The 24,500-nt window shown below is 40.8% G+C and overlaps 1 protein-coding gene across 6 annotated transcripts in view; it reads right to left on the minus strand.

Annotated features, from left to right (window-relative positions):
• Nucleotides 1–24,500, minus strand: part of FN1 (fibronectin 1) — a 162,893-nt gene that overhangs the window by 11,171 nt on the left and 127,222 nt on the right. For 3 of the 6 annotated variants that reach the window (XM_081313320.1, XM_081313317.1, XM_081313316.1), the window contains 13 exons: nt 23,990–24,259; nt 22,661–22,777; nt 19,448–19,612; nt 18,126–18,281; nt 15,640–15,753; nt 14,510–14,779; nt 12,886–13,073; nt 9,211–9,298; nt 5,461–5,637; nt 3,637–3,726; nt 3,280–3,459; nt 2,435–2,524; nt 487–950 (listed from right to left, as the gene is read on the minus strand). In XM_081313320.1, the coding sequence (XP_081169446.1) occupies nt 487–950; nt 2,435–2,524; nt 3,280–3,459; nt 3,637–3,726; nt 5,461–5,637; nt 9,211–9,298; nt 12,886–13,073; nt 14,510–14,779; nt 15,640–15,753; nt 18,126–18,281; nt 19,448–19,612; nt 22,661–22,777; nt 23,990–24,259 (2,369 nt within the window). The remainder of the gene's footprint in view (nt 1–486; nt 951–2,434; nt 2,525–3,279; nt 3,460–3,636; nt 3,727–5,460; nt 5,638–9,210; nt 9,299–12,885; nt 13,074–14,509; nt 14,780–15,639; nt 15,754–18,125; nt 18,282–19,447; nt 19,613–22,660; nt 22,778–23,989; nt 24,260–24,500) is intronic. The other 3 variants (XM_081313321.1, XM_081313319.1, XM_081313318.1) reach the window with 2 other exon arrangements.

The following is a 24,500-nucleotide window of genomic DNA, read 5'->3' on the forward strand; positions in this document are numbered from 1 at the left end:
TTGCCAATTTCTAGCTCTTTCCATTCTAGCCTCTAAAATACTGGTTTCTTACCAGATTTACCTGGCTTTCCTATTCATCTCCCTTCCAAACTCTGCTGCAAATAGTTTCCATATGAAGTTGCTCTATAAAAATCCCTATTTCAGGATTTTTTTTGTCTGATTCCATATTTAGAATTGTTCATCTTCCAATCTTGCCATTTCTGGTCTCCAGAAGAGACTTCAACCTACATTACATTGTGGTTTCTCAAACTTACAACTCTCTCCTTAAGAAACACAATAATCCTCAACCACAGGCAGCATTACTGCTTACCATGTCAAATCCTCATTGTTAAATGATAACTTCATGATATGTAAATTTCATTGTTGCCCTTAGTGGACACACATCAACACAACTGGTTCAGCTTACCAGATCTTATACTGAAGCTATTATTAAAGTAAAAGTAATATGGGCACATTGTTTCATCACCGACAGTTCATCTAACTTACCTCAGTAGGTTCTTCTTCATCACTAACAGGCTGGCAAGAAATAATGTATTCGGAGCTATCTGTATAAGGTGTCCATGAGATAGTTGTCTGAGAAAGTGCTTCCTGGGGCCTTGTGTAATTATCCTTGGATAGAAGGGTATGATGATAAGAGGGTTTGTCAACATCAGGAACTTGAATGGGATGACGGATCACCACCACTGGCTGTTCTTCCCTATTTGGTTTAGCCCTTCCTGGAGTTGCTGGAGTTGTGGGGGTTCGAGACCCAAATTCTTCTACAATGACTTGTTGACCTGGGTTGCTCAGGATGGAGTGCTGACCAGAAGAACCTGGAATTGGGATACCATTTCCATTGTCATAGGGGTTGTTTGTGAGGTAAGGTACATTCTCCAGAACAGAAGGCACATCCAAGATCTCTGTCACCCTTTTACCAGGATGCGGTGGAGTTACCAGCCGGGGTAGCTCATCTAGCCAAAAAAAGGTTAGAAGCAGTGAAAGCCAGGTGCTGAAAGCTCCAGCAAGGAACCCTTGCTGGAGCTTTTGAGATGGAGGAAATCTGCCCCATAATATCGTAATTCAAGCAATTAAATTTTAGCAATATTCTCAAAAAAGCGACATTCTGCAAAGCCTGGTTAAATTACTCTCATAGCACTTGAATCAAAAGGCAAAAGAAAGCATTGGAATTAGGAACTAAAGCCAAATTAGAATGACAACCAAAGAACTTTGAAAGATCCATAAAAAGCAAAAGTCCCATTTGCCAAACTACTGAATTACTTCGATATCTATAAATAAATGAATTTAACATCTGAGCCACCTTTACTGCTATATTGCTTCCCCCCCCAAAAAAATCTTAAGACAGAAATATTATATATTACATTACACTTGGGACATATTTACAAAATCAGTTCTCCTAAGATGTCAACCCTTGGATCCCCATCTATGCTTCAACACTGAATCTACAGTGCCAACTGGAGAGCCAACAAATTATTCATAAGAGTTTTATGGATCCATTTCCTGCCCTTTGGTTATGAGATCATATATAAAACAGCAGTTCTCTTTCACCAATGAATGCATAGTTTCATGAAACATGGATTAATTTATTTGTTATAAATCATTATTTTTCATAAAGTAGCTGATTTAGACCTGATGAAAGCACTAAAATAATGAAACAGGGATAGAGCAGGAAAGATATTTTTAACCCACTGGAAGCAATGATCCAAACCAAATTATCTCCTTTTTTATTTTACTGATTCGATGGAAATAAGGAAATATTAACCTGTAGCTAAAATCTAATTCAACATTAGATTAAATTTAATTAAAATTTAAATTAACATTAGATTAAAATCTAATATAAAATTCTCTATTTACCTGAAGTTAAATACTCTTGAACAGAGAGAATTTTCATTCTGAATAAACTAGTATAGCATGAGGGGTCAATTTTTTAAATAATATAATAGGTTTTTTTAAAAATAAATAAATAAAAATCATTCTCAGAGGTTTTTGATATCATAGTATGAAAGGCTGATTTTGTAGCCAATTTTGGGTGAAATAGTATGTTTTTGAGATTTTAGCACTCAAAAGTCCATCTTACAGAGGGTGAATGGAGAAACTGATCCAACTTCTTTTGGGATGCATGTGGACATTTGAAGTGAACCAAAGCAATTTATCTGGAATACATTTATCATACCTTCTGCCAAATGCAGAGGCTAGACAACACTTTAATTCAATCATTTTTATAGACAATTCAGCCGAAAGGTTAACTAAATCCATGAAATGAAAAAAAGCTAGAATTCTATTATTTTTTGCATAAATCAACATTTAAGTAATGACAGGTTATAAACAATGTTTATATATGTTACAAAAGTATACCATGCAATGCTATGTAATATTTCTCACTGAATTGTATAGGATTTATTTGAAGATACAGGAATGAAATCTAGGTTAATATTACCTGTTCTTTTTCTTCCAATCAATGGTTCACTCTTCTGATTATTCTTCACAGCAGTTATATAAATGATATATTCTGTCCCTGGCTCCAGATCTGATGGAAGACAAATTTAAAAGGACACTGCAGCCAGTTCAGGATTTAAGATGTTCAGAAAGGCAAAGCCTGCTCACTTTTTAATAATCAAACTATAAGTTTTATCTATTTCTGTAGCTTTATTATTTTATCTTTTATTACTTTTGTCTAATATATGTTACGTTATCTTAAATATTTTATATTGGTGGTATACAGCATCATAGCATTATAAATGCTATAAAGCATTACAAATCACTTTTAAAAAACCAAATTTTCATCTGCCTTCAATCCCCAGGATATATTGTAGCATATCATGCAATAAGTACCCTTGTGGACTATTCTTTCTCAGATCTAAGACAAGAAAAATTAGTTATAATTGGAAAACATGTTAGGATGCGATCAAAATCTAGTCTTCAAAAATTAATCACTAGGTTGAGAACACATCCTAGTTTTGAAAAGCAATGCTTTACTTCATCTCCTAATAATGTATTGTTACTACACAATACACCAATTCCAATTTGATTAGACTTAAAAAAACTTCTTCACAATATTTAGAAGCAAAAAGACTCCGAATTCAATCCTCACAATATTAAGTGCAGCTGAGGAAATCTTTCCTGTAAACCCAGGGAGCCAATGCTATTCCTTGTACTCCAGCAGTTAATAGCAGTTTCAAAGGCTCATTGTTATTTCCTCTGACTACAGAGATTCTGAATGTTGCCAAATTACATTTCCTCAGTACTGTTTGATGTTTCAGCTTCATTATGAAAAGTTCATACCTGTGATAGTGGCCTCAGTATTACCAGGATGAGGACGAGGAAGTAGCTCCCTGGTTGGGCCACCAACTTGCTCGTATTTGATTATGTAGCCTGTGATCTTGGCCCGTGGTGGCTGCCAACTGATCAACAAGGAGTTGCTTGTAGTTGTGAGGAAGCGCAGATTGGACGGTGCATCAATGGCTAAGGAACAAAAACATTTAAATAAATATTAGTTATTGCAATTTCCATGTATTTCAGACACTGTCATATATTTTTTTTCATCTCAGAAGTTGGCTGGAGACAGAAACCAGTCACAAAGGATTATAAAGACCAAAGTTCTATATTCAGCCCATAGGAATTTTTGCTCAGTATCATTACCAGTGGAAGCATCAAGCTCTGCTGGGGAGCTGCGAGCATTCTCATTCAGCGCATAGATATAAATCTTGTAGTCAGTGCCAGGTTGCAAGCCTGTAAATCAAATAAAACATTAAAAATAAATCAATGGTGCTTTATGTAAAGTTCTGATTGGAGGAAACCTACATACTAAAATTCATTAAAAATAGGTAGCAAGGAGTTAAAAGAAATTCAGTTTACAAGGCTTAGAGTAGAAAAACTGAGGTAACCTCTGTTACTTTGTTTTGACAGTATTATATCTATATCTGTCTTCAAATCCCTGCACAATTCTGAAATGAAGAAACAATAACTAAGGGCACCATGGAAACTGAAGGAAGGAAAATCAGACTAGATTATAACGATCACCCTGTCTATTTAACTTATATGCAGAGCACATCATGAGAAAGGCAGGGCTAGATGAATCAAAAGTTGGAATTAAGATTGCTGGAAGAAATATCAACAACCTAAGATACGCAGATGATACCACTCTAATGGCAGAAAGTGAAGAAGAACTAAAGAGCCTCTTGTTGCGGGTGAAGAAGGAGAGTGCAAAACTTGGGTTGAAACTTAACATTAAGAAAACCAAGATCATGGCATCTGGCCCTCTCAATTCCTGGCAAATAGATGGGGAAGAAATGGAGGTAGTGACAGATTTTGTTTTCCTGGGCTCCAAGATCACTGCAGATGGGGACTGTAGCCAAGAAATTAAAAGACGCTTGCTCCTGGGGAGGAAAGCCATGGCAAATCTAGACAGCACACTAAAAAGCAGAGACATCACCCTGTCAACAAAAGTGCGTATAGTCAAGGCTATGGTCTTCCCAGTTGCAATGTATGGCAGTGAAAGCTGGACCATAAGAAAGGCTGAGCGCCAAAGAATTGAAGCCTTTGAGCTATGGTGCTGGAGAAGACTCCTGAGAGTCCCTTGGACTGCAAGGCGATCAAACCGGTCAGTCCTAGAGGAGATCAACCCTGACTGCTCTTTAGAAGGCCAGATCCTGAAGCTAAAACTCAAATACTTTGGCCACCTAATGAGAAGGAAGGACTCACTGGAGAAGAGCCTAATGCTGGGAAAGATTGAGGGCAATAGAAGAAGGGGACGACAGAGAATGAGGTGGTTGGATGGAGTCACTGAAACAGTAGGCGTGAGCTTAGATGGACTCCAGAAGATGGTAGAGGACAGGAAGGCCTGGAGGAACATTGTCCATAGGGTCGCGATGGGTCGGACACGACTTCGCAACTAACAACAACATAACGATCACCTGGAGCCTAGGGCAGAAGATATAATGGCAGGAAAGAAATGAACAGGCAGGGAACCTCTAAAACCTAAATCTCCACAATCACAAAAGACAAGAGGGGGAACCAAAGTTTCCCGGACCTTTATAAGTTGCACAAAAAAAGAAAATTCCACCAATGATTGCTTTTCTCCTACCTACTATGTGGTAATGATATGGGGGAAATAATTTATTAAATGCCCATAGCAAATGCGACCCTTAATATTTGCAACTCAGGAGACAAGGAGCTCTGAAGAAATTATCCCAAGGGAGGAATTATAAATACTGAAAACCATACAAGATTTGGTCCTTCAGCTGTAGCAAAATCAATGTTTTCTGAATTCTCCTTGGAGCTGCCCAGCTGCTTATAGTATTCTAAATGTGGTAATTAAAAAATGGACAAAATACCCTAGTTAAGGTTTAAGAGGTAGAAAGTTATCAGAGTTTTGTTTTGTTCTGCATGATATCCTTAAGCAATATCCTTCCTGCAAAATATTATCATAAAACGTTTCAAGGTACAGAAATGATGCTCACATACCAGTAATGGTGTAGGTTCTAACATCAGGACTAATTGTTCTTTGAATTGGATTCTGACCACCTGCGGGAATGGCATCTATCTGGAAACCTGAGATTGCCTCTGTCTTGGTACGCCAGGTAATTGTGATGGTTCGCTCTGTGACATCTGTGACACGAGCCCTACGGGGAGCACTAACATCTGAACCAAAAAAGTGGAATGTCCATCATTAATATAATGGTCATACTGGGCTTAGAAGTTTCCAAGAAAAATAGATTAAAATAAATTGCAGTCTACAGCCGAGATTGATTGATTAATTTCATATAACTGCCCATTTCAATTAATAGATTCAATATTCAATAGATAGAATCTATGTTCTATGTTCAATCCAATTGATTCTGAATGACAAACAGCATCACAATAATTAAATCTGAAAAAAACACAAAATCAGTTACAAATTATATGTAGGGGCAACTAAAAATCATCATAATAATTACATAAAAATTAACAGTGCAACCAGGTAATGGAGCCCCTAACATTTTCAGGACCCCAGGCTCAGGCACATAGGCAGGTCTTTAAAATCTTATGAAAGGCTAATAGGGTTGGGGCCATCCTGAACAGCGAAAGAAAATTTGTTCTAAGGGCGTGGGGCTATTGCCAAGAAGGCACTCCCCCTGGTTTCCACCAACTAACAGCATCCCCAATCTATTAAACCAAATTGGATGGGTAGAAATTATTGGGAGAAGATGGTCCCTTTGGGAACTATATGCCAAGCCATGTAGCACTTTAATGGTGACAATCAAAACCTTGAACTGCATCTGGAAACCCAATGGAGCAGCTCCCAAAGTAGTGCTGTTACATGTATGGTGTAAAAGGCACCATTAATTAACTGTACAGACAAATTCTGTATCAACTTTAAATGCTTTTCAATGGCAGCTCCATGCAGAGCTCATCACAATAATCCAAATGAGAGGTAACAATGGCATGAGTGACTGAATAAAGCTCCCCGCACCAGGAATAGGGCACAATTGGCACACAATCTGAAGATGTGCGAAGGCCCTCCTGTCAAAGCTGTCACTTGCTTTTCAAGCAGGAGCCACAAGTCCAAGAGGACCCCCAGATTGTGCACAAAGCCTAAGGCAGTGCTACCTCATCCAGTACCAAAGATGGAAGAACCCCGTTCCCAGGAGAACTAAATAATCAAAGCCAGTCTACTTTGCTTGGAATGAGTCGGTGCCTATTGCACCTCATCCAGGCCCCTAGAGCCTCTAGATACTGGGATAGGATATCCATAGCATCACTCAATATGTCTGGGGTAGAGATCTATAGCTAGGTATCAACTGCATATTGGTAATACCTCACCCCAAATGATCGGATTATCTCAGCCAATAGCTTCATGTAGATATTAAATAGGAGAAGAGAGAACCGACCCCTGGGACACCCCACACAACAGGAGCTGTGGGTTGGATCTCTTCTCTTCTATTAACACTGACTGATATTGGCCAAGAAAGAAGGAGGAAACCAGGATTGTTGTTTCTTTCTTGATAATTCCATAACCCTGAGTTCTGAATATTCTACTTTGATAATTCCACAAGAATGTAATAGTAGTCTTATTGGATTAGCAAAAGTCTAGCTTCTTGTCCACTGTCTCATAATGCATAATGAAATGACTACATAGAACCCTAGAGAAGAATATGAGGACAATAGTCATATCCAGTGCTTTTTTTGTATAAGAAAAAGGTGCCGGAACTCACACATGTCATACAACCGGCCTTGCCTACCCTACAAGGTTCCATCCAAAAAAGGTGCCGGAACTCTGTTCTGAGCGTTCTATGAGAAAAAAAGCCCTGGTCATATCACACCAAGATCCCTACATGACTATATTTCAGTGTCTCTGAATCTCACGATAGTGCACAGCCATCCTCCTCAGCTATTGATAAACACACAGACCTATTTATTTGTTGAATCCCCTTTTAACATCTTCAGTGCTGACCACATCACATCGTCTAATACCGTATATACTTGAGTATAAGCCGAATTTTTCAGCCCACTTTTTGGGCTGAAAAATTCCACTTCGGCTTATACTCCAGTCAACAAAAAAACTTACCGAGGACTTGTGCGCGGCCAAGGCTTTGGTGCTTCCGGGATCGCGCGCACCTCTCCCAAGCCATCGCCGTCCGGAGACCTGCCGAAGTTCCTCCCCAAACCTCCCCAAACGTCGGCAGGTCTCCGGACCTCCGTGCCCTGCCTGCCTGCTTCTTTCCGCAAACCTCCCCAAACGTCGGCAGGTCTCCGGACCTCCACGCCCTGCCTGCCTGCTTCTTTCCGCTGCGGAAAGAAGCAGGCAGGCAGGGCGCGGAGGTCCGGAGACCTGCCGACGTTTGGGGAGGTTTGGGCACCTCCCCAAACCTCCCCAAACGTCGGCAGGTCTCCGGACCTCCGCGCCCTGCCTGCCTGAGCGGAAAGAAGCAGGCAGGCAGGGCGCGGAGGTCCAGAGACCTGCCGACGTTTGGGGAGGTGCCCAAACCTCCCCAAACGTCGGCAGGTCTCCGGACCTCCGCGCCCTGCCTGCCTGCTTCTTTCTGCAGCGGAAAGAAGCAGGCAGGCAGGGCACGGAGGTCCGGAGACCTGCCGACGTTTGGGGAGGTTTGGGGAGGTGCCCAAACCTCCCCAAACGTTGGCAGGTCTCCAGACCTCCGCGCCCTGCCTGCCTGAGCGGAAAGAAGCAGGCAGGCAGGGCACGGAGGTCCGGAGACCTGCCGACGTTTGGGGAGGTTTGGGGAGGTGCCCAAACCTCCCCAAACGTTGGCAGGTCTCCAGACCTCCGCGCCCTGCCTGCCTGAGCGGAAAGAAGCAGGCAGGCAGGGCGCGGAGGTCCGGAGACCTGCCGACGTTTGGGGAGGTTTGGGGAGGTGCCCAAACCTCCCCAAACGTCGGCAGGTCTCCGGACCTCCGCGCCCTGCCTGCCTGAGCGGAAAGAAGCAGGCAGGCAGGGCGTGGAGTTCCGGAGACCTGCCGACGTTTGGGGAGGTTTGGGGAGGTGCGTGCGCACCTCCCCAAACCTCCCCAAACGTCGGCAGGTCTCCGGACGGCGGCGGCTTGGGAGAGGTGTGCGCGATCCTGGAAGCACCGAAGCCTCGGCCGCGCGCAAGTCCTCGGTAAGCTCCGGGCGGTCACTTGCTTCGCGTCTCCTGAGGGAAGGGGGGGCGACTGGAGCGGGCGTGTTTCCTCGCCTGCTGGGCGCCGCGATTTGCCCGGGGAACGCGCGGGCCCCGAATGGCAGCGTGGAGCGAGGAAGCGGACAGCCAGGGCTTCCCCGAGAGCCGCGGCCACATAGGGTATTACTGTGTATTCAGGCTTGCAAAATGGCGGATCGAGCCTCTGCTGGCGGCAGAGGCTTGCAGAGCGCGGATCCAGCCTCCGCCGGCGGCGGAGGCTTGCAGAACGGCGGATCGGCTTATACTTGAGTCAATAACTTTTTCCAGTTTTGGGGGGGTGAAATTGGGGGTCTCGGCTTATACTCGAGTCGGCTTATACTCAAGTATATACGGTAATTGTTATGTATGCTGTGTGAAGTGGCATTTCCTTTATGTCTTGAATTCTGTACCAGTTAACTTTACTGAATGACATACAATTTTGTTATGTCAAAGATGGAAAATGACTTTATGTATTTTGACAATGCTCCCTCCTTTGTACTTATAGCCTAAAAAGCCACAGTGTTTCGCCTTTCAGCTCAGTGGTTTATGGCAATTTTGATTACGTGGGATCACTTACTTTCCAGAGTATTAACTACACCTTGGGTAGGTCTGCTGGTCAAAGAGTCCTTCAGTGCATAGATACTAACTTCATATTTAGTTGCCACCTAGATATTAAAAAGAACATGTGAAGTTAGGAAATTTGCATCCTTCAAAGAAGCTGACAGACAAGCCATTTCAGTAAAGAATCTCAGTTCCTAACATCATTGTGTATCTACTGTATTCATGTCTAAAGTGGGATGAGGATTTTTTTTTCAATCAAATGGTTCTCTACTTCTGCTCCATCAACCGAAACAATTAATACCCAAGCCTAATGTGGATATGGCTTCTATTAATGGACTAGGAGGGAAGACAACACCTTCTCTCCTTACTGCAGTCTCTTGGTATTCAAATGTTGGTTTAAAAGTTATGGGGAATGCCTGAAATGGAGAAGAACAGGAAAAGGAATTCCTATTTCACCATACTGGTGCCTATCCTTATTTCTCCTTCAGTATCTTAGATGCTCTACCAAGAGAAAAAAGCCTAAAGCTTGAATAATTACCCTGTACCAGGGCTTTTCAACCTTTTCACCCATTGTACCACTTTTAGGATATGGCAATATCTGAGTACCACCAGTCACCTAGCAAGGTGTCAAAAACTTGATGACCAAAAAAAATGGGAAAAAGTGATAAACTACAGGTAATCCTTGACTTACAACAGTTTGTTTAGTGACTGTTCAAAGTTACATTGGCACTGAAAAAAGTGCCCCCAAGCCACAGCCGAGCAAGACACCTGCCTGCCCACCTGGCGGTACTCTTCCTCCTGCCCAAGGTTTTCATTGTTGTGAGCATTTCTGTTGAGGATTGGTAGCAGGGGTGCAGTGGGGGGGGGGATGTTTGGTTTTTATTCCCCCCCATCTGCTGGGTGGTTGCAGCAGGTTTTGGTCACTTCACATGACCCTGGGACACTGTGACCGTCATAAATATGAATCAGAAATAGTGATCAGGACCCTGGTATGTTGCAGTTATTCTAAATAAATACTAACTGTTGAGCTCCTGAATTTTGATCATGTGACCATGGGGATGCTCTGATAGTCATAAGTACAAGGATTAGTCATAAATCATTTTTAAGTGATTTTGAACAGTCACTAAATGAACAGTTGTAAGTCAAGGACTAAGTGTACTATGAACTATAATGCGGTGCAGTGTTAAAGAATCTGATTATGTGCTTCCATGAGAGATAACAATATCTGTATTTAAGGTGCTCCCAAATTCCCAAAGAAATAGGGATTTCATTAATATTCAAATGCTTTCTTTCCCAGAATTCAGTCACTGGGAATATTTTTTTTAAATCACCAAACCAGTCATCTTACCCCTCAATATAAACCAATGTTTGTTTGTTTGTTTCAAATTTGTCCACTTTAAGATGTGTGGATTTCAACTGCTGCCTGGGAATTCTGGGAGTTGAAGTCCACACATTTTAAAGTTGCCAAGTTTGAAAAAATGAAACTATTATTATGTGGAGTCCTTGGTACTCTCCAAACCTGCATGTTTTCTTGCAGACTTTTCATTACCCCCTCTAACTGGGTAATGAAACGTCATTAAGAAAACAACCAAGCTCAGAGAGTACCATGGACTACTACACAATTCAAGTGAGAACTACAAACACCCCTTTTCTATTGGCCGCTAAGCTGTTTGTACTCCCAGTCGCCAGCAGCCAGTCCCCCACCCTTTTATCAATAAATCAGACAGGAAACATAAACAAACGCCAGGAACAAACACCATCTGGTAGCAGTAGAAAACAGAGGTGCCATTTTGCTCTTCTTTCCTCCAATTTCACGCCCCCACAGCCCCCTGGATCAGACCCCCACACGGTAGTTTTCCCTTGCAAACCCCCCTCCTTCGCTAAAGATCCCATTTTCAGCTATTAGCCTCAGACCGGCTTATTATAAGCCTCTCTGCCTCTCTGGATTCCTTCAGCAACATAACAGGCACTTATGGTGTTCCTGGGAAAGAGGTCAATCGTGGGGGGGAGGGGGGGAAAACCCCAACCAATTCAGGCAGAATTTTTAGTGGATTTAAGAACGACCCATTGGAACCGTGGGACCTCTCACCGCAGATTGCATGGCATAGGCACGTGGTTTGCAGGGCGAACACAGCACAACTATGGTATGCATCGAAGGCGGGGGGGGGGGGGGTAGAGGAAAAACTCCCAAAAATAGACGGCTGGAGGATTAGGGTGTGGAAAAGCCATAATACGTTTCGTAGAAGGAATCGAAGCATTAAACTTTGCAGACCGGCGGCCATGCCTGTGTTTATAAATCCGGCAGGTGGGTGGGGGGAGAACAACAGGAAGGGAAGGGAAATGCAGGCAGAGGCACTAAACTGGGTAAAAGCAGAGCGGGCGGGAGGAAGGTTCACCCTATCCTGCTCGGGATGAGGGGGGGAGGAAGTGGCTGCAACACCCCTCCCCCCAAAAACCCCACAATCCTCCCCCAGGCGCGGCGGGGGCAGTGGGAAATCGCAGAGCCCGGATTGCACGTCCGCTCATGCCATGCATGCGCACGTGGTGCCCCTCCCCCAGTTGCCTCCTTTGCATTCTGCTTTTGACCCTTTTGGAGGGGGGTCAAGGGAGCCCACTCCAGCTGTGGGCCCTGTGCGGCATCCTGGCTCTGCACTGTGTAGCCTGCTGAGGCCCTGCTGGCTGGGCGCCTCTGGCCGTGACCACTCACCCATTGCAGGAATTAGATGAAGCCGATCGGCTCCTTGGCTGACCCCATATCCAAACTAAACCCGGACATTTTCAGCGGGGAGTGAGCAGAGTGCAAAGGGAGACGTCTCTTTCGGTTTCTTGCTCTGGGAAGGCGGAGAGGGGCAGGGCAGGGCGAAGGGGCAGTTATGGCCCAAGGGGCTGCCAGCCTCCTACCTGATTCATTCGCTCTGGGCTGGCATGGCCTCGTGGCTGCCGGCGCTCCGCCCCCTGGTAGGAGTGGCGGCTGCAAGGTGTCGGCCCTGCCACTGGTGACAGTCATCCTTGGAACTGCAGGGGGAGTGCGCTAGCTCGGCCAGGAGCCTCCGTCCAGTCAGGCCCTCTCTAGTAGCGGGCGGCCCCCTCTTCCTCCAGGGCCCACTCTATTTTCTGGGCAGAGGGGGAGGAAGACAACCAAGACACTCGCCCCGTGCGCGCCTCCCAGAGTTTGCCTTTGCACTACCTCTAAAAGTGGTGAGTTTAAAAACAACAACAACTGGACAGCCAAGAGCCTGTGCCTGCGCTCTTCGCGTGTCCTTGGTAGGGTTCCTGCAGGCTGCCGCCAAGCAGCATGTTTTCCGCAAACAAGTGAGCTGGGAAGAGGCAGAGCTGGGGGGGGAGGAAGGCGACGCCATGTACCACCAGCCAGGTGCTTGCTACCACGTGGTACACGTACCACCGGTTGAAAAGCCCTGCCCTATACAACATGCTACATATGTGAATGTTTTTATACTACCTTTAAAAGATGGGTAATCTTTTCCTTCAAAAGATTAATGGTAATTATGAAGGATGAAAAACAAGAGGGGAAATGTTCATGTATAATTTATGTCTTCTAAATAATTATCTTTTAGTCCAATTGATTTTCTAAATATATATAAAACTGTATATGAGTTATATTTTTCTCCCACTATATTTTAAATTGCTGCAAAATAAGTACATAAAATCAACAATAATAAAAAAGCATTACCATTAGTCCAGAGATAACAGCAGATGTGCTATCTGGAGCAAGATTAATTTCTTTCATTGGGCCATTCTTTTCCTTGGGATTTACTCTCACTCGATATCCAGTAAGCTTCACATTTGGTGCAGTCCAAGTTACTGTGAGACTTGTTGGAGTAACCTGAATAAATTTCAGATTTGTAGGAGGTGGGATTGCTGTTAAATTTAGAATTACAAATTGAGATTATATGGAAAGAACTCAGTAATACAAAAAGCCATCTAAGTCTTTTAACTACTATCAATTCAGTATTTTAATTTTATGTTACAGTTACAACAGTTTTTTGAAAGTTTTCATGCATTGTAAATGAAAGCTAGAAACTAGTTTAAACCTTCTTTCCTATTGAATATAGGGCAGTAAATTTCAAAACAACATTTATCTCTTTTGAGATCATAAAACAGTGTTCCACAACACAAAATAACAAGTGAGCCATTACACCACAACTTAATTTGTACATGGACATATACATACTCCAAAAATGACAAAGTAAATTGGCAGAGTAGAGGTAATAGACCAGAGCTCCCCAACCCTTCTGGGTTGGCGGAAATGCACCTGCGCACAGCCCCACACACACATGAAGCAAATGGGCACGTACACAGCGGCGGCAATAGCGTCCACATGCATGCACAAGTGGGCCACTAGCACCAGTGTGCATGAGCAAACAGGCCACTAGCACCCACGCACACGCGCAAACAAGCTGCTAGCACCCATGTGATACTGGTGGCGGTGCTAGTGCCCCACGCATGCACAAATGGGGTTACCACCTGCGCAGTGGCACTAGCGTGAGTGGGAGGTGCACGCACACATGCGCACACTCGCCAGCCATTCCCACGGCCCAATGGCCAATAAGTGACCCATAGATTGGGGATCCCTGTAGTAGACTAAAGGTGAAAGTGCAAAGCAACCCATCCATTTTCTTCCTGGAAAATGAAACTTTTGAGACTGGTCACAGTCACCATATCATCAATGTTACGATTAGATTAAAATTTATAGTAATAGCCATTTTGGGAGATCACTGCAAAAATGTTTTCAAAATTCTGAAAATTGCAACAATTGCATATAACATTTGTTTAAGAAAAGGAAATACAAAGTATCCTGTCCCAATTATTGTGATCAGGATTTGAACCAGAGGAAATTCTTGCTTACAAAAATAAAAAAAATGCTCACACAAATGTCATAAATCCAGATCTATTTCTTGTTGCGCCACCTATGTCCCTTCAAATGTATACTACAGCTGAAATATATTATTATATATAGAGACACATATATTACATATAGATATATAATATCTGAGTTATTCTATCAGCTGCAGAAAGAGGGAAGCTTGGAAACTGAGAGAAGAAACAAAAAAAAATCTGACCATAAAAACATTTTTGTTTTGTTTGTGCATGGATGTGGAAGTTTATGTGTGATTTCATATCTCTCATGTTGCACAGTAAAGTTTTGGTTCTATTAATCCTCCTTATAATCATCCACTGATGTTTCTCCTACCCCATACCTCACCACTGCACTTCATAGATAATTAGTTGCAACTGGATTCCTTCACAAGAAGGGACAGCTATCATGGCCACCAGGTGACATATTTCATGTGTACCTGTGGTCTGGGTCCCAATCAAAGGTAGGCTCTCCAAGTCATTGTGCAAGGCAACAATGTAAACAGTATACTCAGAACCCGGCCTGAGGCCATGCAGCACCGCAGTGTCGTCTTCACCATCTGAAGCAGGGAATAGTTCCTGGATTCCATCCTCAGGGGTTGAGTAGGTCACCCTGTATCCAGTGACTTGCCCCTGTGGGCTTTCCCAAGCAATTTTGATGGAATCAGCATCCACTGCAGTGAATGCCAGTCCTTTAGGACGGTCAATGTCTGTTAGGCAAATTAATGGTGAAAGGTTAAGCAGAGGAGGACGCAAAGCAGATTTGGGGTAGCACAACGCGCTCTCGTTATAAGCAAAGCATTCTTGTTTTTGCACATCAAGAAATATAATTCATTTTTCTCTTCCCTAGAATACCACACAAAGACACTTACATCACAGCTAATTGATTACAGGGTTATCTTACAGTTACCTTGAATGGAAGTTCCCTTTTGTTCAGTGGGCTTATTTCCAGTTAAGACTGCAGCCTATTGCTACTGCTCACCTATTTATTTGTGAGATGACAGCTTCAGTGTGAGTAGCAATAAATCCTAAACAGGTTATTTTATTTGATTTTGTGTCAAACAAAGGCAAATTTTGGTTTAAACCCCCCCCCCCTTAATGCTCCTATTTTAAATCCTGGATTTAAGTTTCTTCGTATTTTCTAGGTCCCTTTTATTACTTATTTGCTGCTCCTGAGAAGAATAAAAAAGTTAAGACATATGACCTACGTATCTATACCCCAAATAATATTTTATTTTGTAAGATGTCCAGAGTCTACTGGAGTGAGCAGCTATATTGAATTTGATAAATACAAAAATAAAAAATGTTGCACTGTAAATAGTACACAAATAACTGTTTTTTTCAATCAGATTATCTTTTCCAAATTATTTATCAATTAATAATTTTAACACTTATAATTTTAGTTTTAATTTTAATTTAAGCAGTTTGTGGTAAAAATGACTTAACTGTGAGAATAGTATTGTTTTTGCCATTTTCTCAAAATTTTGATAATAAACATGTCCCAAAAGATTTAGATATTTGTAGACATTGTTCTCCTATTATGAAATATGGGAAATGTGAATTTACATACTTGTAACAACTTTCTCAACCAAAGGCTGGCTTTCTCCATTTGGCCCTTGAGCATAGACGCTAACCACATACTCAACTGTAGGTTGTAGTTCATCAATTGTGACTTCTGTTTGTTCTGCAAAAAAGAAATATATATTTATATATAGTCTCTTTTTGTTTTAACCATCTCAGCTATTCAGTTGTCCATCAAGAAGAAAGACAAGTAGTTCTAAATAATCCTGGGATAGGATTATTTTGCATAGACAATGTTTCAAAGCAAAAGAAACAATTTTAACAGATTTCACAGTGACAAATATTTTGATAATGTAAATGCAGAAATACTTTTCTCTAGAAATAGTCAATGGTATCCATTGTGTTTCAGTGTTTTTAAAAACAGATTGTCATCAGAAGTTTTAATCGTGTATAAATTACATGATTAACAAGACCTACATTTTTGGCAAGCATTCTTTTAGCACGTCTTGAAACAACAATTCCTGTTTTAGAACATCTCAAAATCTGCCCAATGTTGGGAAGTTGCATCAAATATTGGACTAGCTTGCTTATATATAACCCATGACTTCAGTCTTTATGACCTTTAGGTAGATGGTAGCAACTGCTGGTATTCCAAGTTTCAAATATAGTAAGATGTATTTCCTTTTTTCCCCCTTTAAAGAGTGGGTCCCCATGCCTAACATACATTGCTTTTTAAATCCTCTAGATTAAAAAAAAAGTGTTGATTTCTGGTTTGCCAAGCCAGCTGACATGGACATCTGGAGGATGGGTCTCGTCTTCCATGTCCAGTTTTGCATCACTGGGGGGTCCTAAAAGGGCCGAAGAGCCGCCTTGGAGGGGTGACCAGATAGAAGGGGCTTTTGCAGAAACACAGGGGAGCCACAAACCCACCCACCCCGTTAGTGCCTGCATTCCCTTTGTACCGGCAGACGAAAGACTGGCCATAGTAATATGGCCAGTTACTAGGCTGCAGACAGCCAAAGTCAAACTTACCATCAGGCAACATTAAAGCAACGTGGAAGAGACGGGGTTAAGATTCCTCTCTTATACCTTAATCTTCTTCCTTTCACCTAAATAAGCTGCTAAGTACCTTCCCCCCTGTGGAGAGGGAGGGGGGAATTCAACCCTCCCTTCAAATAAGTGGCGAGCAAGCCCAGGGTTTTTTTTAAAAAAAAAGTTGAAAAAAGAAAGAACTTTCACAGTACTTGGGTGACACCCAGTGGCTCAATCTAAAATTGCAATCTTACTTTCTCTTTAAAAAAAATCAAGAAAATATTTAAGAAAAACAAGATAAGATTAATCTTGAACACCAGATCTGAAACTCCAACATGGAAGAGTTTCAAAAAGAAATCTATGCTATGTGGGAAATATCTTATCAAATGTATCAGTTCCTTTCTACAGCTGGCGATGAAATAAGAGCTTTTGGAAAAGAATTAGAAAGCATCTCGAAGAAACAAACTCAAACTGTGACTACAACTAATATTTTATTGGGACAGAACTTAACAGAAGAAATTGAACCAGTAAATACATTGGCAGAAGAATTAAATATTCAACAAATACAGACTTTTGAAGACCATAATGGGAAACAGCTGGAAAAAATTTATTCAGTCCAGAACAATTATATCAAGAGGTGAAAATAATAAGATTTGGTGCTGTTAACAGACTCCTCAATCCTTCAAAAATGGAGACTGGAGGCTACTTCAATATGATATAACAACACAAGAATGCTTTGATGACCCTGAGGCAAAGAAGCGAAAGGAAGAAGCAAGAATAAGATTGAAGAAATATGGACATTTTTAAGAGGCCTGAAATAGATAATACCAAAATAGACAAGATTGTACTTGGATTACAAGAGATTGTTTTGATGAGTAGACAAAAATATTAATTAAAAAAATAAAAAGGACAATCCTGCAATTCAAACAAAATCATAGGTTAGGGATTGCCCCTTTTTGTAAGGTGGACCGGCTGCTAATATTGGATGTTCCTGCTCTGACAACTGATGAAAATGCAGCCATTTTCTCTTCTCCTTTAACGTGTTTTTTCTTGCTTATACAAATCAGGTGCAGCAGGGGTAGTGGTGTTGGGATGTAAGCTCAGCTAGCCATAATAATAACACTGCTGTGGGAACCAAAGGACAAGCTGATAACGTTTTGGGGGGCTGAGGAGCTGACGAAAAAGCCCACACTTAAGCTAATTGGGGAACGTGATTTATGGCAGTTTATTGAGGGTGGGAATTGTATTTTGTTACTTTGTATCCAGGGAAAGGGAATTTAGTTTTGGGGTTCAACTATGTAGTGCCGATACTTTGTTTCCCGAATAAATGTTCTTTAAGGAAGAATTTTGCCTCAATGTTCTTTTGATGGGTTTCATCTATCCGAAAAATGACACATAATCCCACATAATACTTACAAGCAAGTCAAATTAAAATTAGAGTTTTCTTACTTTCATTGAAATACTCAGATTGCATCCTGTTTCCTGTGATTTCTTTGTGCTTACCTGCAGAAAGAACTCTAGTTTTTGTGGGGCTATGGCCATCCTTGGGGGTAGCTGTCACTCTATAACCAGTCACTGGGGAAGAAGAAGGCTGCCACCGCACAGTAAGGCTGTTGTCTTGAACATCAGTAACTTGTAGCTGTGATGGTGTATCAACCTCTGCATATGAAAATTTAACTTTCTATATCAGATTTTGTCCTTCAGGCTCCAATGTTCTTAAATCCTATATATTCTTATTCTTATTCATACCTTTGGTCAGAATGCCTCTTGGTGAAGCACAAAAATCAGATTTAAGAATCACAATTTCAATATAACAAGAATCAGTGAAGCACAAATTTAAGCTCATTAAAAATTATGAAAGTGCAATTTTAAAATAGAGAGCAAGAAGTGAAAACTATCACTGCAATTATTCAATAAAACTGATAGCCAAAGGAATATATAGCATCATGTTACTCTATATTAATTCCTGGTTGTATCAACTGAATCTTCTTATCAATTTTAAATACTCAGGATGCCCCACCATGAGAGACTATGCAGAAAGCTAATATAGAGAACAAATGTTCTTCATACAGTTCTTTTTCAGATGCCTTATGGCAGCTTTGTAAAGGTACCATCTTAAAATGTATTGTTTATTAAAAAAATTAAAGTTAACATATTTTTCTTTTGTTTTAGTTAATGCTTTCTTTGCACATTTTTATAGTTTATTTCCCTGTATTTCATGCCATTTTAATTTGATGTGCAAAAATATGTGTTAACTATAAGCAATATTACTTTATTGCTAGTACTTCAGTTATTTCAGTTACACCTAACATTGCTCTCATTCAGCTTAGGATAATGTGGTAGCAATTTTTGGAGATCTTTCATCATTCTAAAGCCAATGGTGTTAGTTACTGATGCTCCGATTACAAATTCCCCCAATTTTTTTAAAAATTTGCTTTAGTGTTACCTTACTCATTAACTTTCTTGGCAACTGGTTCTACTAAAGTTTACCATTAGGAACACTTATTCTTGCCTTTCCTATTCTACTTTGTCTGTATCTCTCTTAGGTGCCTGTTTCAATTTCTTTGGATCCTTTCAAATGATAATGACAATTTTAAAAATTAAAATAATTATCAACCATTCTGATCTAATTAAAAAGACCCAGAAAGAAAAACATGTTTTCATTTACTGTTGCAAAACATTCAGCACACCATAAAAGCAAGATATAAATATTTTCAATAAGTTGCAAATGATCAGAGCAAATAGAAAAAACTCTGAGCATATAAACGATTAAATGAAGGCAACAGACTGCTTATCTCTTTAATCCAAAAAGAAACCAGATTTACCTATTCGGTAATTTATGCTGACAGGTTTGCTGCTGGCAGGACTGTCCCCTCGTCCAGTGACAGCATACACAGTAATGGTATAATCTACTCCAGGCTTAAGACCAGGAATCGTAGCAGTGGAGACATGACCAGGAACAGTGAACTCTTGAACAGGCCCACTGCCACCTGGGGGTTATAGTGCAAAACAATTAGAGATTCCTCTTCCTCCTCATCATCATCTTGAAATGCTTTCCAGTTTTTCCCCCTCTGTTCAATTCGCTGACACTGCTTGGACAAGTCCCTCCAGTTTTCTCGGCAAGGTTTTTCCAAAGTCTTGTCATTGCCTGCTTACTAGTGCTGAGAGAGAGTAACTGGCCCAAATTTACCCAGCTGGCTTTGTGCCCAAGTGGAACTAGAACTCACATTTTCCCAGTTTCAAGCCTAATGTCTTAATCATTACACCAAAGTGGCTCTCACTTTTCATTAACTTCCTATAAAAGAAAAAATGCATATACTGTTATGATCCAGCCACAGCAATTAATGTTTTAGTGGAATCTTCTAACTAAACTACGGTATAAAATATCTGAAAAACCAGAATGAATAATTTAACCAAGTCCTTGGCTCCTGTAAAATAACTTGCATCAAAGATACCTCAAAATTTATTTTGAAAGTTTTCTTAAAATTCCAACAGTTCAGCTCTAAATGTATCATTAAACTAATAATCTGCCTTAGTTATTGAAATCCTTTATCCATGAATTATACCCAGCAGATATCCAAAGTAATTACTGCTATTTTCTAACAATGAAGAGCCATTTCTGGCTGAAGGAGAGGGAACCCTTCTATGGGGAGTAAAGAGACATTCCAGCTTGGAATGGGTTCAAGAGAGGAACCATCTGAAGTTAAACTTTTGGGTCTCCATCTGCCATTTCTCAAGAGAGGGCAGACAGTCTACTGAGATTCTAGTAATATAGGTGATCAACAATTAAATATCTGTTTGGGCCTGTGCAGGGCTTTTCCCCCCCATAGAACATTCAGAACGGCATTCCAGCACCTTTTTTTTGCACACACACAAAAAAAAGTTGAAGGAAACTTTTCCGGAGAGCCAAATTCTCCTCAGCAGCACACCAACGAGGCAGCCAGATTGCAGAGCAGCAGAATTCATTGCAGCAACGGGCCTTCAGATGGCTCAAATTGAAGAAAACACGTTCTGCATGGGCTAATTCAAAAGTGGGAGGGTAAGAAGGGCCGAGTGTGAACAGGTTGCCTAGCAACCTGCTTAAACAAACTTTCAGCTCCTGGTGCAGGACGCCTTGCCTTTTTTAAGCTGGGAAGTTGAAAGAAATGCTAAAAAGAAAGCAATAGAGTGCTATCAAGGAAAATGTATGGATATAGCCAGCAGACGTTTAGGGAACCTTTATTTTTCATATACTGTTAGAATTTTGTTTTAATGCCATGGTGATACACAATCAAATGTAGTCAGTCTTTTTTTTTTAATTCCAAAGCATCTGTTTGTTAAATACAGTATAACAAAGTTTTGAATGATGGAATTACTTTTTATCTAAGGATAACTAATGATAACAGGTCTCAAATATGTTATTTTGTTTTATTTTTGCACAAAAAAATTGTATATAAATAAATAAACCTTTATTGTCAAAGTACAACATGTGTATATTGAGATTAGCTGAGCCTCCCCCCCCCCCGTGTTCTCTCCCCCCAACACACAGTGACAACAAACCCTCCATTGCACCACACTATGTGAACCAACTACACCACACACCGGCCTCCCAAGTCAATTCTGCATAAGATTATGTCCCATTTAAAAGCCTAACAGCCCACGGATAAAAGCTATTTTTCAGCCTGTTGGTACGGCTGGCTATATTCCTATATCTCCTACCGGATGGTAGGAGAGTAAAGAGATACCGTCCAGGGTGTGAGTCATCCCTGAGAATCTTCCTCACTCTTCCAAGGCAACGAGCCCTGGCGATGTCATCCAGTGGTGTCAGGGAACAGCCCACAATGTCTTGTGCTGTGCTCACTACCCTCTGTAATACTTTCCTGTCCGCCGCTGTCAGACCAGCATACCAAACCACAATACCATACGAGAGGACGCTCTCTATAGTAGACCGGTAAAAGAGGGTCATTAGCTGTTGTTCTACCCTGTTCTTCCGCAAGACCCTAAGAAAGTGAAGCCTCTGTTGGGCCTTTCTAGCCACCTGAGTTGTGTTAACTTTCTAGGTCAGATCTTCACAGAGGTAGACTCCCAGAAATTTAATTTGTATAATTTGTATAATTTGCATTTGCATTCATTTACATTTAGAATATGTTGTTAAAATGTATTGGTGTTGAAATAATTAGTGCACACATATACCTAAAACCAGTTTATTGCATTTGGCAATTGTACTAAAAAAAATCTCATTGTCAACCAATGTAATTCATTTAATTTGAAATCAAGTGAAAAATTGATTTAGATTATTTTATTAAAATAATTTAATGGCAATTCTTTTATAAGAAGCTGCCTCAAACAAAATGAAATTTAAATACATTGTACATTGTGAGTGCTTTCTATTGCGTTCCTTAAATACCATACTTATTCTTATGCCAAGAGACCTTGAGTATTTTTATGGTGATCAATGTACCAGGAAGATAAGGAAGAATGCTTTGGAAGCATAAGAACGTAACTGCGTTCCTAATGTCCTACGGTCATGCAAAGGAATAGTGCATTAAAGAGGAATCTGATTTGTGATGTGTGCTATGTGTTCAATTAATGTAGCTTGCACAGCCCTGCCGTATAGAGCTGGCCCCACTGCACCCGCCAAGATGAGTGTTCCGGCACCTTTTTTTTATAGAAAAAAAGCACTGGGCCTGTGGTTCTTGGTTGCTTGCACCTGACATCTACAGTTTAAATTGTAATGTGTGAAGTCATCCATTAACTGCTTCTGTATTTGTATTAAAATTATGATCAAACAATATGAATCTGTACATTATAATTATACTAAGATTGAGTCATAATTTCAAATCATATTAGATTCAGATTTGCTATGTGTTACTGATATTTTAAAAAAGTAGAAAGGAAGATGTTCTTGAAAGAAAGAAAAAACACCCTTTATCACCTATCTAACTCATATTCCACTGCCATGTATCATTGATTTTTATGTATTGCTATTAACCTCCCTTTATTTTTTTCAGCTGAAAGCTAATCTTTTCTTACAAATATCAGCATCCAATAGTACTCACCTGTTTCTCCATATGTGATCCTGTAGTATCGAACTGTAACAGCAGGTGCATCCCAGGAGATGATTAGACTAGTGGGGCCAGTAGCAGTCACATGTAGATCTCTTGGGACATCAGAAACTAGGGATGTTTTTTTTAAAAAAACCAACGATTAATATTTATCTCATTCATGTTTTAATTGTTATACTATATACAGCTGTCTAGATCCATTTTTGCAGAGTTCAAAGTTCCCCAAATCACGCTACCAAAATTCAGTGGCAAAGGGGTAATTTTCAGATATGGGAGTCTTCCTCCTTTTTGTAAAGCAATTAAGATGCAAATAAGTATGGGTAGGCTTTGCATACCTATTTGAGGAAGCCCAAATGGGCTGAACTTTCAACTCTGCCAATTTCAAGGTACATCATTGATTCTTTAGTGCCTTTGGGGTCCAATTTATCCCCCACCCTCCAAAATAGTACAGTTGCCTTGTCCTGCACAAAACTGTACCACGTAATGATCACTAAAGTCTTATTGCACAATTACGGAATGCATGCTTTAAAATTATTTATGAAACAATTCAGGTATCACATACAGTACATGCAAGCACCCAAGTGTCTTACAAGGTATGCTGCAGCATCAAAACACAAGCCCTAGCCCTTTTCCAAGTGCAGTACAAGGTTACACACTGGCCCATAGAGTCTGAATGGGAGTTGGCAGAGCCTCTCAACTTTCATTCTCTCATCTCACTCACAGCACCTCTCTACTATTGATTAATGAGTCTGGGGAAAAAACACTGCAACATTAATAGCAGAGAGGTCCTGTGTTCATGTGAGGTCCAAAATACTTCATCTGAATCATTTTCAGTATCTGCACGGTCTCAATATTTTAAACTGGTATTCCACAAATAGATTCAGATATTCCTTATCTTATTCATACCCTTCACAACCACTTAAAGCACTTGTTGTGTTTAATGTCACTAGAGTATGTTCCAAGTTTCTGTGGCTCATTGACTGCAGATGGTGCCACATTTTTCATCTTTATGTTGAACAGAGAGCAAGCAGACATATAGGACTGGATCACAGCTTGTAGTGATAGATTCAGAAGAAACTTGAAGAAGTTTCTATCCCTATATAAATTAAGCTGCTAACAATATATCTTTTCATTTTTCAAAAGTCATTTTTAAACATTTAGGTTCTTGTGTTTTTATACCACATCCAAACCCATTAAAATGAAGTTTCTGATTCAACTTGCTAATTCAATTTTTGGAAAGAGATTTTTTTTTCAAAAGTGGAATCTGATTTGGCAGGTGAAGACAGTAATAATTTGCAATTATTTTTCTTATTTAGCTCTTACCTGTACTTTGCTGACCAATTAAGGGTAAACTCTCTTCTTTGCCATAGAAGGCAGATACACTAACCACATACTCTGACCCTGGAATCAGATCTGTGAGAGTGATGGAGTTGCGAGATGGTGCAACACGGACTTCTTTGGGTCTACTTCCACCTTGTTCAAGGTGATGGCGTATTTTATAGCCAGAGATGGGGGCGCGAGGGGCAATCCAATGGACAGTGAAAGAATGGGCTGTTATCTCTGAAAAATCCAGTCCAGTGGGGGAATCAAGACCTGTTTCAAAAGAAAATACAATAGAAACCCAAACTTCAATAACTGGTTTATGTCTTTCTGCAAAAACTACATATACCTACAACCATTGTAAACAGGAATAATTTAACCCACGCTAGATTGCTGAAAGATTGAAACCATGTTCATTTTGGAAAAGGACTTATTTCTGTAAATCTAATTCCGGTATTGTCTGAAGGCCCCTGCTTAGTTTCCAGCTGAAACCTTGCTAATTATGGTCTAAGTC

The sequence above is a fragment of the Vipera berus genome, assembly GCF_964194415.1.
Source record: "Vipera berus genome assembly, chromosome: 1".
Classification (NCBI taxonomy): domain Eukaryota; kingdom Metazoa; phylum Chordata; class Lepidosauria; order Squamata; family Viperidae; genus Vipera; species Vipera berus.